Source organism: Rhincodon typus, chromosome 16, assembly GCF_021869965.1.
Source record: "Rhincodon typus isolate 14 chromosome 16, sRhiTyp1.1, whole genome shotgun sequence".
Taxonomy (NCBI): Eukaryota; Metazoa; Chordata; class Chondrichthyes; order Orectolobiformes; family Rhincodontidae; genus Rhincodon; species Rhincodon typus.
This window is the reverse complement of record NC_063347.1, coordinates 30,134,690-30,148,435: the sequence shown is the minus strand read 5'-3', so window position 1 is coordinate 30,148,435 and position 13,746 is coordinate 30,134,690. Positions and strand designations below refer to the sequence as shown.

Below are 13,746 nucleotides of genomic sequence, written 5' to 3'. Positions count from 1 at the left end.
GAAAGAAAGAACGAAAGAAAGAACGAAAGAAAGAACGAAAGAAAGAAAAACAGGCAACGAGAGCAAGGGGAGGAGATAAAGAAAAGGAAGGAGATAAAAACTAGATCTTAGGGAACTCCAGAGACAACAGTGCTGAGCTGGGAAGTAAGGGAATATTAGAAGATTTCTTTGGCTCTGACTGAATATTAGAGTTGAGACATCTGCAATAGTTGATGTGATCCAGTCAGATTTATAATGGGCGGCTGTAACAGTTGTTCACAAATATGTCCAAGTCTGCACTATTTTGGAGTTTAGGATGACAAGATGAGGAGGGCTATAGCATGGGGAAATGAGAAGAATGCACAAGAGTAAAATTATTTTTAAAAGTACAAAAACTAACATTTTGCTCGCAATAATAAATGTTTTTATTTACCAATCTGAGAAAAATAAATTGATTAGAATTCAAATATATGTAAAAGCTAACACAGGTGTAGATTATATTAGTTTCTGTTTTACAGAAGAACATAAAGGGAGCTTGTGGTGCAGTGGTAGCGTCCCTACCTCTGGGCCAGGAGCCTTGGGTTCAAGTCCCACCTGCTCCAGAGGAGAGTAATAATATTGCTGAACAGGTTGATTCGAAAGTCAACACAAACATACACCAGTCTCCAACAGAAAATAAGATTTATACAAATAAAGCTATTTGATTTGTCCTTTAATATGAATTAATCTTGAAATAACTTTGAAAATCAACCAACTATATTATTAGAGGCTGAAGACATGGTTTTTAATAGTTTTACAGAAAATATGCTTGAAGTCTACCAGCACACTACGCATATTTTGGCATTCAGCTTACAGAATTACAATGCTGAGCTAAAAAAAATGAATTTGGAGAGCTGTGGACTTCAAATATCACGTAAAAACATAGAAGTACAACCAATGCCTAATAACCACAGCCACTTTAAAGGTCTTCGTGGTAAACTGAATTTTCTCTGTCTTCATTCCATCAAAACAAAAATTCCTCAATGGTTGAATGATGAGCTTCATTCTTTCCTTTTCAAAATGAATTGATTAAGCTACTATGCTATTAAATGTTCAAAGTACCTGCCAGCTACTATGCTATTAAATGTTCAAAGTACCTGCCAGCTACTATCTGATGCCTCTTGAGTGTTGGCGAGTAATCGTTGAAGGGTGGCCAACTTCTGTTCCAGCATCTGTTCTCGATGTAAGGCCTCCTGACATTCAGAAAATCAAAATGCTTCAATGTATTAGTAGAACAGACAATGTTAAATCAAAAACAGTTTAACAGAAGTAACCTGAACTGTATGGTGAGCTAGCATTCAATTTGGTCCATGTCACAGAAGTAAGTAGTTAGAAGCGGCAAGGCACTCAATTTTTCTGGTCGTTCTATTTCACCTAAAGAATACTAACATTTGCAATACTTGCTGCAGTAACTGACTCACAAACTCAGATTCACAAATCCATAATTTCCAGCTGATGATTGATAAGAAATGCTAAAAAAATATAGTTTTACCTCCATTACGACTGTAATTCCTGGTCATCACAGACTTAATTTGTTTGGCTACTATATGCAGCCATTCATTCATCCTGTACAAATACAATTGCCCTAACTAGCTTAATAGCTTGAGATTTGCAAATCAGTGTATTCTTAATTACTTCTACTTTGTACTCTCCTGCTCAAACCACATTCTTATGTTGACAGTGGCAGCAGTTTAACTAACTTTATATATTTTCTTCTTGAATTTGCCTATAACCATTCATGATTTGAGTCAAAACTTATTTATTTTTGATACGCTACTTGTGTCCTATTTCTGCATCTTGGTCAACAATCACTATTTGTTTATTAATATTTACTAAAGCATCAGTCCATCTTTGCTAATCTGCACCTCACCTTACTGTCTATTTGAAATAATACCCCATTAGCTGCATATTTAAATATATAATGAACTGTGAGATAAAATTTTGTGCCTGCAATAAATGAACACATTGATGACTAATGGTTCATTTAGTGAACAGGAAAAAGACTATACATTTAAATATTGTTAATTGAACACAGTTAAACAAACTGTATTACCAAAACAGGAAAAAGTCACTGCATCAGCAGACTTTACCTGCAAATACTGAGAGAGCTGGAATAGTTCCTGAGAGTACATACTTGGAGAATTAGCAGCCACCTGGCAAATTGAAATATACATTTACTCAATATAATCATTCCAAAGTATTATATCATAGATGAGGTTACAAAACAGTAAAGATTTCCAGAAACAAATTGTCCCATTTGTCTGAATTGTGAGAGAAATCGCTCTTGGGAAATGAAGGGCAGAGAACAGGGGATCAATGAGGAGTCAATTAGTGACAAAATGAAAACAACTACGTTCTTAGAAGAGATCTTGAAGAACATCCAAGATTAAAATATGTCGAATAGAAACGAAATTTTTCAGATACTGGAAATCTGAAACAAACACAGAATGCTAGAGAATCTTCAGTTCTGAAAAATATTAATAATGGGCTCAAAACGTTAACTGTTTCTCTCTCTCCACAGATGTTGCCAGACCCGCTGACATTTTCCAGCATTTAATGTTTCTTTCTAAAGCATGTTGGCTCATAAGTAACTAGATTCCCCATTTTGCAGTGGAGTAAAAAAAAAAGATTAAAATTCATAAAAAGTTTCTTTCCTCAGGTTCTTTATACTAAAGTGTACAAATGGAAAAAAAAAAAAGAGAAATTGGGCTGGATTTTCAATCTGGTGTCAGGTACCAGGCATCCAGATAATTTCCAGTGCCTGACGTCAGCATGCATCAGCGCCACTGCTATAAGGCTATTTTCCAAATGCAAAACAGGTAATTGACTTGTTGTGATTTAGAAACCCAAAAAGAGGTGCCATGTGTGGATTGATGATGGAATATAAAAAAGAACCGTTTCAAAAAGGCTAAAGGTATAAGCCTTCATTGCTGACGGCATGTTGCAGGGCGGTGTTCATGGGTAGGACGAGCATAGCCCGTTATCAATTAGTGGTGTCAAGGTTTTCTGATGGCTCTTGAAGCACTGACGGTGATCATGGTATATCAGAGAAAAAGATTCAAAACCTAATGCTTCAACAGGCACAGCTTCCTTTGGCACTGTTCTGTCAGTTGCAAATAACCAGCTTGTCGGAGTTACAAGATCTTGGGTACCATCTTTGTCGTGATTGGAATGAGGGCCAGTTGAGTCTCATTCACTACAAGATCCTTAATTGGGGCTGTTAACCTGGGCAATTCAGAGAGCCCTGGCTGACAAACGTAATGCTCTACGTTGGCCGGTCAGAGTCTATGCATTGAGTACACGTAAATACAGGGTCACTTGGTAACAGGATTCTGGCCTGTGTGCAGTAATTTCAATCTTCCTTGTCTTGCAGACTCTCTGGTCTCTTCCTGATCAGAATAGATGTGCTGATGTTCCTTCTTGCTACTGTATCCAATATCAAAGTAACCTGCTGCCATCACCAATCCAAGAGCTGGATCTTATTTGTTCAGCAGAACTTCATGTCCCAACCTTTCCTCCTAAGTGATGACAGAAGTGTGACATCTTCAAAGGATGCTAAACCCTCACTGGCAATAAGCACAAACCTTTCAACACCAGCAATTCAGTGTCATTGGTTGAGCAGACAAACCTCATTCTGCCTCTTTTAAATTAATTGACCAGGCCATCCATAAGCTTTCAGATATTTTCTAATCAACATGTTCACAGAAGATATTACACGCCTCCAGAGCAGGGGAGACTTGAACCTAGGCCTCTTGGCTCAGAGGTAGGGGTGTTTCCACCGAGCCACAACAGCCCATCCATTAGTGGATATTGGACCACTGCAGAAGTGGTCATGGGGAACAAAGAACTGGCAAAAGAATTGAATAGGCACTTTACATCAATCTTCACATTGAAAGAGACAGCAGCTGACCAAAACTTCAAGACAGTCAGGGGACAGAGGCGAGAGTAGTGGCCATCACTATGGAGAAGGTGCTGAGGAAGCTGAAGGAGGTAGGTGAGGAGATCGTGGAGGCTCCGACAGTGATCTTTCCGGAATCACTGACGTCAGGGAGGATGCCAGAAGACAGGAAAAGAGTTAATGCAATGCCCCTGTTTCAGAAGGGAGAGAGTCAGAAAACAGGGTATTTTAGACTGGTTAGCCTGATCTCAGTGAGCCTGATCTTACAGTCCATTATTAAGGATAAGATTGCAGAGTACTTGCAAGCGCATGGTAAAAACAGGGCTAAGTCAGCACTGCTTTGTCAAGAAGAGTTCATTCCTGAAAAATCTGTTAAAATTCTTTGAGGAGTAATGAGCAAGTTAGACAAAGGAGAATGAGCAGACATTATCTATTTGGATTTCCACAAGACCCTTGACAAGGTGCCACACAGGAGGCTGCTAAGTAAGATAACAGCTCAAGGTGTTAGGGGCAAGGTACTGGCATGGATAGAAAATTGGCTGATTGGCAGAGGGCGGAGTGTTGGATAAATGGGGCTTTTTCAGGATGGCAGTGAGAGACCAAGACAGTCATTGTTGGGACCCTAACTATTCGGTTGTACGTTAACAATCTAGACGAAGCAAATGAGCGTATTGTTACTAAATATGGATAGATAGAGGGGCAGATAGTGTTGAGAAAACAGGGAGGCTGCACATGGACTTGGAGAGGTAGCAAATTGGGCGGAGAAGTTGCAGATAGAAAGTGTGAGGTTATGCATTTTGATAAAAAGAGGGGTTGACTGTTTTCTAAATAGGGAAAAGCTTCAGAAATCTGAAGCATGACAGAACTTAGAAATACAATCTCAGGATTCCCTTAGGGTTAACATGCGGGGTCAGTTGGTAGTAAGGAAGGCAAATATAACGTTAGCATCCATTTCAAGTGAGCCAGAATACAAAAGGAAGGATGTATTGCCGACGCTGAATAAGGCACTGGTCAGACTGTTTGTAATATTTTGAGCAGTTTTGAAACCCATATCTGAGGAAGTATGTGCTGGCCTTTGAAGGGGTCCAGAGGAGGTTTATAAGAATAATCTTGGGTATGAAGGGCTTGTCATATGAGAAACAGTTGAGGACTCTGGGTTTGTCCTGGGTGGAGTTTAGAAGGATGAGGGGGATTCTCATTGAAAATTACAGAATACTGAGAGGCCTGGATAAAGTGGACATGGAGAAGAGGTTTCCAATGGTAGAAGAGACTAGGACCTGAGGGCATAGCCTCAGCGCGAAGGGATGACTTTTAGCACCGGGATGAGGAGGAATTTCCTCAGCCAGCGGGTGGTCAAACTGTGGACTCATTGTGCTGAAGGCTGTGGAGGCCAAATTGTTTACTGTATTTTTGACAGAGATAGATAGTTTCTTGATTAGTAAGGGGATTATGGGTTACAGGATAATGGTGTTCAGAAGACAGAAGAATGATGTTGAGAAACATATCAGCCATGATCGAATGGCAGGGCAGACATGAAAGACCAAATGGAATAATTCTGCTCCTATATCTTATGGTCTTACAACTGGAAATTCAAAACTGTTCCTGGGGCCTGCTCAAGAACTAACTAACAGTGAGATCTAGGAGTACTTAATTGGAGCAGAGAGAGTTCCAGAATACTCAGCACCATCCCTATCCCCCTTTTGAAAATCAGATCACATTTTGGAGATGGTGGGATCCAGCACTGCCTTCCAGAAGTTCAACTTCCAAAGTCCAAAGTCCAAAGTCCAAAGATGTGCAGGCTAGGTGGATTGGCCATGCTAAATTGCCTGTAGTGTTCAGGGATGTATAGATGAAGTGGGTTATAAGGGCATGTGTCTGGGTGGGATGCTCCAAGGGTCGGCGTGGACTTGTTGGGCCAAAGGGCCAGTTTCCTCACTGTAGGGGTTCTATGATTCTATGATCTATGAATTTTTAAATCCACATTAGTCGCAACGCAGCCGCATTTGAAAATCCAATCCATGATATAGGCCAGCTAGAATATCTACAGTATTCTTACAATTAATAGTTTACTTGTAAAACTAAGAGCAGAATTAGGCCATTCAGTCCCTTGAAACTGCTCTGTCTTTCAAAAAGATCATGACTGATTTGATTTTGTGTTTTAACTTCCACATTCCCACTACCTGATAACTTTTGACTCCCATGCCAAATAGGAATGTAATCACCTCTGCCTTAAAAAAATTACATGATCCCGAGAGACAGTGGGGGCAGCAGTTTCATAAAGCACCCACAAAAGTGGGGACAGCAGTAAATGAGAAATCAGCAGCTTCTCAAGTAACGTCTGAAGCAACGGCTTCATAAAAAGTGCAGACACGTGAAAGATGCCCAGGGATGGCAGGAGATTAAAAATGGTGGCAGACAGTCACTTCAAGCTGTTTACACCTGTCACAGGAAAACAAGTAGGTGATTTGCGGCTATTTCTTCTTTGTTTTTCGACTGGCCATTTGGTTTAAATCAGGAGATATCATTGAAGCTAAAGAGCACAGTCAGAAATAAAACAAAACCTTTAAAATAGTTAACATCCAAATTAATTAATTACATAGAATAGAGATGGCTGGGCATGTGATGTGTTGCAGCTGTAGTATTTGGGAACTGATAGATATCAGTGCGATCCATGGTGGCATCTACAGCAAATATTTGCTGCACGAGGAACTTCAGCTTGGAGTTGTCAAGTCCAAGTTGTGGAAAGTCGTGTTTCAAGGAGGTAGTCACCCCCTTAAGATTAACTACATCAAATGTGGTCCATGGTCAAGAGCATGAGTGACTGAGAATTGGCAGATATGGAGCTCCAGAATTTAGATATGGAGAAACTTTAGTCTTATCTATTAAGGTACAAGGTTCTTGAACCTAGTATGGGCGAGGGCACAAACTGCAGGATGAGCGAACACAATACTGTGGTCCACAGCACCATTCAAGTAGGGGCAGAAAAGAGAAATGCAGTATTAATAGGGGACAACACAATTAGAGGAATAGATACTGTTCTCTGCAGCAAAGACAAAATCCCAAATGCTGTGTTGTCTACTCGGTGTCAAGGACTGCACCTCTCTGAGCTGGAGAGGAACTTGAAATGGGAGGGGCAGATTTCAATTGTCATAGTCCACATAGGTACCAATGACATAGACAGGACTAGGAAAGAGATTCTGCTGAAGGAGTAATAGCAGCTCGGGGCTAAATTAGAAACACAACCATAAAGATAATAATCTCCATATTACTACCTGAGCCCCATGTAAAATTGCTGTAGGTAAATAAGACTAGAGGAGCAACAAGTGGCTCAAAGACTGACGTGAAGAAATGGGTACTGGCACCAGTACAGGGAGAGAGAGAGCTGTTCCTTTGGGACGGGCTTCATTTGAACCCCATGAGGATCAGTGTCCTGACAAATTGTATAACTATGGCTTTGACAGGACTTTCCACTAGTTAGCAGGATAGGAATCAATTGATGGGAAATTCGAAAAAACCAAAAGGAAACGAGACAGCAAAGATGCAGGGTAGTGAAGAGGCGAAAAATAATCAAAGTGTGACAGAGGGATAGAAAATATATGCAGAAGTGTGCACAGAAAATTAGAACCAGACAGAATAATAATGGCAAGAAGTCAAAGCTTAGGTTCTTTATCTGAATGCACACAGCATTTGTAACAAGATTTAGGAGTTGGAGGCACAAATAGAAATGAATGAATATGACTTGGTGGCTATTACAGAGGTCTTGTTACAGGGTGACCAAGACTGAGAACTCAGTATTCAAGCATATTTGATGTTCCAGAAGAATAGGAAAAAAAGATGTGATAGCTTGGTGAATAAAAAGGGATAATCAGCATCATGTTGAGAAGTAATGTAGGTGGAATGGATCTTGATGTGGAATCAGTTAGGTAGAAACAAAGAATAGTAAGGGAAAGAAGTGACAGGTGAGAGTTGCCTATAGGTCCCTGAAGAACTGCCTCACTGTAGGACAATGTATAAATCATAACATAATGGAAGCATGTAAAGACAGGTATTACAATCATCTTGGGTGATTTTAATCTGCATATTGACTGGACAAATTAGATGGTCAAGGGTGACACAGAAGTCAAATTTCTGGAGTGCACTAGAGATTCCTTCTTAGAGCAGAATATTGTAGAACCGACCTGGCAACAAGCTAATAGTAACAGGTAATGAGTAATTATAGATCTTCAGTTAAGGATCCTCTAGGCAGTGATCACAGCATAATTGAATTTGAAATTCTGTTTGGAAGGAGGACAACTTGGGTGTCAAACCAGTATTCTTGCTTTTAATAATAGCAGTTACCAAGGTATGAAGGAAGAGTTGTCTAAAGTGGGCTGGGAAAATGGATGAGCAATGACAGACATTTATGGAGACACTTCATGATGCTCAGCAAAACTTTATCCCAGCCAATTAGGATTCAACGAAAAAGAGACTTCAGTCAAAAACTAAGGCATACAAAGCAGCAAAAACTAGTGGTAGGGCAGAGGATTGAAAATAGTTCAGGAATCATCAGTGGATAAAGAAGGAGAATCCAAATATGAAATGATCACTGGCAAGAAATATAAAATGAACAGCAGGAACCTTTATGGGTATACAAAAGGAGAGTAGCTGAGGGAAAGGTGGGAACTTGGAGGAATTGGTAACATCAAACTGGGAAATGGCAGATTAACTTATGCCAATATTTTACAATCAATTTTCACAGTGGGTGACACTATGAACATTTTAGAGATAACAGATAAACAAGATGTTAGTGGGAGGAAACATTCTTTAGCAGTTTCCATCACAAGGGACAAAGTATTTGACAAACTAAAGGGAAACATATAGCCAGGACTTGATAGCCTGCGTCCAAGGGTTTTAAAGGAGGTAGCTGCACAATTAGTGGAAGCATTAATTCAAATATTCCAGACCTCACTAGATTCTGGGAGGATTCTAGTATGTTGGAAAAGTGCTAATGTGACACTTTCAAGAAGGGAGGAAGACAGATAGCAGGACATTATGGGCCAGTTAGTCCAACATTTGTTGTTGGGAAAATGCTTAAGTCTACTATAAAGAGAGAAATAGTAAGATATTTAGAAAAGTTCAACACAATCAGAGTCAATATAGTTTTGTGGAGGAGAAATCAATTTTCACAAACTTGGAGTTCTTTGAGGATATAACAAGCAGAGTTGATAAAGGGAACCTGGTAGGTATTGGATATTAGGATTTTCTGAAGACATTTAATGAAATGTCACATAAAAGGCTACTGCATAAGACAGGAGCTCACAATAATGGGGGTTATGTATTAGCATGGATTAATAAGTAGTTGTGGTCAGGATTAATGTGGCTTTATCAGGTTGAAAAGATGTAGCTAGTTGGGTGCCACGAGGATCAATCTAGGTAACATTCCATTTAAGCTGCATGGCTGTGCACGCACACAACCACTCGATGTTCTGCTTCGGTATGCCAACTATGGCACTGACGTCGTTCTGGAAGTCACTGCTGCACATAGGCCTCAGAGGCCTGCACCGCTGTTAAGAAAATTAGAAGGATGCTGGTCCAAGGGCCTCAATTACTTCACCATCTCTATAACTGACTTGGAGAAGGGACCAGAATATAATGTATCCAAATTTACTGATGATACAAAGATAGATGGGAGGGAATATTGTGATGAGGATAGAAATCTGTAAAGGAATATAGATTAGTTGAGTCACTAGGCAGAAACTTATCAGATGGAGTTTAACATAACAATGTGAGACATTATGCACTTTGATTGGAAGAATGAAATGGCAGACTATTATTTTAATGGAGGAGAGACTCCAAATAATTGCACCACAGAGGGATCTGGATGTCCTTGCACATGAAACATGAAAGGTTAGCATGCAAATGCAACAAGTAATAAGAAAGCAAATGAATTTTTGGCCTTTATTGCTATGGATTTGGTATCTAAGAACCAGGAAGTCTTTTTATAACTACAAGATATTGGTGAGACTGCACCTGCAGTACAGCATAGAGTTTTGGCCCTTTATTTTAAAAGGCAGGATATTGGCATTAGAGACTGTTCAAAAGAAATTCACCAGGTGATTCTTGACTTATTAAGAACATTGAACAGGTTAGGCCTCTGTTAGAGTTTAGAAGATAAGGGTGACCTTATTGAAACATACAAGATTTTTAGTGGCTTGGCTGGAGAGCTGTTGGGAAAATGTTTCCGATTGTTGGGGCATGTCGACCTAGGGAACATGATTATAGAATTAAAGGACATTATTTAAAACCCAGATGCAAGGCAATTCTTCTCTCAGAGGGTAATAAATGCCTGGAATTCTCTATCGTGGAGCATTGTGGAGGTTAGATCATAATTTTTTTCAAAGCAGGTGGACATATTGTTAAAATATTAGGGAGCCGACTGTTGTGCTGAGCTTGCATGGAGGAGCTGAAGCCCGGGGAAGGCCTCCCGAATGGCTGGGCAAGCTTGAGGGGCCTAATGGCCTATTCCTGCTTCTATTTCCCACGTTCTTATGATCCACTGCCTTCTCAGACAGAGTTTGTTCTGACATGGATAGTACTGAGCTATACAAACCACAAGTGTGTGTGTTTGTGCGTGCGCATGTGTGAGAACAAGAGAGAGAACACGAGAGAGCAAGAACGAGAGGACACGTGAGAGAGAGCACGAAAGAACGAGCGAGAGAGAGAGAAAGAGAAAGAAAATGAGAGGGACAGAGAGTAAACGAGAGAACGAACGAGAGAAAACGAGGGAGAAAACGAGAACGAGATCATCCCAGTGGTTGTGGGGTAGGGAAAGGAGAACAAAAAAGGCAGTTATACTCAAATCAATTTCCTTTCCAGCCAAATAGGATGGAAAAGTATATGCAAGGACAAAGCACTGACAACCCACAGTTCAACAGCCCCCAAATAAACTCTCAAACTTACATTAGTATAAGAGGCTATTTTGGGACATGCCAACTCCCGTGAAATGCTATTCAAAAACAAGTCCACACTGAGGTTGGGAAAATTGGGATGAGTTGAAAGCAATAACACAAACAAATTTTTGAAGATAAACAAACGTTACCTCTATTTAAAAAAGTCCATAAAATAACTGTGCAACTATCCAAACAAATGACAGATATGAGCAGTATCAATAACTTTTCTTAAAGTTGCCATCCAGTTAGAATGAAGGGTGGTATCCATTTTAGCATAAGAAGCTGCAAAAGAGTAGACAGTTACAATTGCTGGAATTTACAGGATGATCATTTTTTTCAAGAAGTTAAATTGGTTATGCTGAAAGCATCCCAGAATGGCGACACTCTTTTGTCGTCTCATTGCCCTGGCAGTGAAACACAAACAAAAATCTATTAAAATATCATGTGCCAATTTTCAAACATGGAACTGCTACACAGAAAGAGACCAATCTCACTGCTCAGAAGATCAGAAAACAAAGCAAAAATAGGAGGTATCGTTAATAACTTTGCAGATGACACCAAAATTGGTGGTGTAGTGGACAGCGAAGAAAGTTGCCTCAGAGTGCAACACGACATTGATCAGATGGGCCAATGGGTCGAGGAGTGGTAGGTGGAGTTTAATCCAGATAAATATGAGGTGTTACGTTTTGGTAGAGCAAATCAGGGCAGGACTTATACATTTAAAAAGTTAAGTGTATACTTAACTGGGGAGTGTTGCTGAACAAAGAGACCTTGGAGTGCAGGTTCATAGTTCCATGAAAGTGGAGTCACAGGTAGATAGGATAGTGAAGGTGGTGTTTGGTTCTCTTGCCTTTATTGGGTCAGTGCATCAAGTATAGGAGTTGGGAGGTTATGTTGAGGCCGTACAGGACATTGGTTAGTCCACTTGTGGAATACTGCATTCAATTCTGGTCTCCCTGCTATAAGAAGGATGTTGTGAAACTTGAAAGGTTCAGAAAAAGATGTACAAGGATGTTGTCAGGGTTGGAGAGTTTGAACAATAGGGAGAGGCTGAATAGACTGGGGCTATTTTTCTTGAAGCTTTGGAAGCTGAGGGTGACCTTATAGAAGTTTATAAAATCATGAGGGGCATGCACAGGGTAAATAGACAAGGTCTCTTCACAGGGTAGGGTAGTCCAAAACTACTGGGCATAGGTTTAAGGTGAGAGGGGAAAGATTTAAAAGGGACATAAGGGGCAACTTTTTCACACAGAGGGTGGTGCATGTATGGAAAGAACTGCCTGAGGAGGTGATGGAGGCTGGTACAATTACGACATTTAAAAGGCATCTGGATGAGTATATTAATAGGAAGGGTTAAAAGGGATATGGGCCAAATGCTGGCAAATAGGACTAGATTTATTTAGGATATCTGTTTGGCCTGCACGAGTTGGACCGAAGGGTGTGTACATCCCTATGACTCTATGACAATATGACTATGACTATTTTGTGTTAGCAGCCAAGTAGAATACTGACTGACAAGCAAGGAGGTGATGCCAAAGTCAAAGTATGGAAACATGTGGCTGACTCTTGCCTAAGAATGAGACAATTTGACTTTATGTCAGGAAGATGGACCACAAGCTCAATTTTTGCAATGATTAAGAGCTACGACAAGGGAGAAAAGAATTTACATGCGGCCTTCCTTGACCAGGTGCAAGTGAATGACAAGAGACAAAAGAAAGAGATCTGGAATGGCCGGAGAGGGAGAGGGAGGGCGTGGGCGAGACGGGGATGGGGACGGGCGAGACAGGGACAGGGAGGGGGCAGGACAGGGGCGGGCGAGGGAGGGCGCAGGCGCGGGCGAGGGAGGGAGACAGAAAGAGACATATTAAAATTACTGAAGCCAAGCACAAGGATTCTCGGTAGTCAGCAAAGAGCTGTGTTAGTGACTCAATAAAATTAAAAAGTAAAAGCTGTGATGCTCAAAAGCTAGGTCTTCAGTCCTCTCTTGTTTGCCATCAGCCTATTCTGGCATCAAAGAAGATCAGATGAGATCCACCTTGGAACATGCTGCATGCAGATGACATGACACTCATCGCCAAAAGTGTAGAAAATCTTGAGGCAGATGTAAGCTGATGACAAAATGATCTCAAATGCACACAGCTAAAGGTGTGCTGCAGGACATTCATGTACTTGCATGCCTCTTTGAATTCCAAGTGGGAGCAACATTGTGTCACCAGAACAGAAGTGCGGCAGCTGACTGAATTGAAGTACCTAGGCTTGATTACTCAGAAAGATGGCTAGCTTAAGGGGGATGTCACACAAGATAGGTGGAAATGGACCATACCAGAAAAGACGAAGACCAAGGTGGTGATAGATGGTCACGAACAGGATGCCCAAACTGGGGATGTTACTGAGGTGGGCATGATGGTGAAGTTAAAGTCAGGAAGACTCAGGCTGAATGGAATGACTTTTGAAGGATGTTGGAAGTTTTGAACCCACATGGCAGGGGAGAGTTAGCCTATTCGAGAGTCAGGTGCATCTGCTGACTTTTATTTTATATTCTTTCATGGGACATGAAAGTTGCTGGCAAGGTAAGGATTTATTGTCCATGCCAAACAGCCTTTGAACGGAGTACCTTGCTAGGTCAGTTCAGAGGGCAAGTAAGAGTTAACTGCATTATTGTGTGGATCCGGAGTCATATGTAGACCCGATGAGGTAAAGACAGCAGTTTTCTTTTCCCGGAGGATATTTGTAAACCAGTAAAGGTTTGTACTACAATCAATAATCATGTCACTGTCACCATTACTAAGACTTATAATCTTTATAACACTAAACATTTGTCAGAAGTTCACCAAACAGCAAAGAATAGTTATAAGGCGTCTAGATTGTGTCCGAGAAAACAAGGTGTGGAGCTGGATGAAC

At 40.6% G+C, this 13,746-nt stretch overlaps 1 protein-coding gene across 2 annotated transcripts in view; it reads right to left on the bottom strand.

Annotated features, from left to right (window-relative positions):
* Positions 1–13,746, bottom strand: part of slmapa (sarcolemma associated protein a) — a 254,138-nt gene that overhangs the window by 154,592 nt on the left and 85,800 nt on the right. The window contains exons 5-6 of one of the 2 annotated variants that reach the window (XM_048606410.1): positions 2,109–2,182; positions 1,116–1,211 (exon numbers count right to left, since the gene is read on the bottom strand). In XM_048606410.1, coding sequence (XP_048462367.1) covers positions 1,116–1,211; positions 2,109–2,182 — 170 coding nt within the window. Of the gene's footprint in view, positions 1–1,115; positions 1,212–2,108; positions 2,183–13,746 lie in introns of those variants that run through there. The other variant, XM_048606409.1, reaches the window with a different exon arrangement.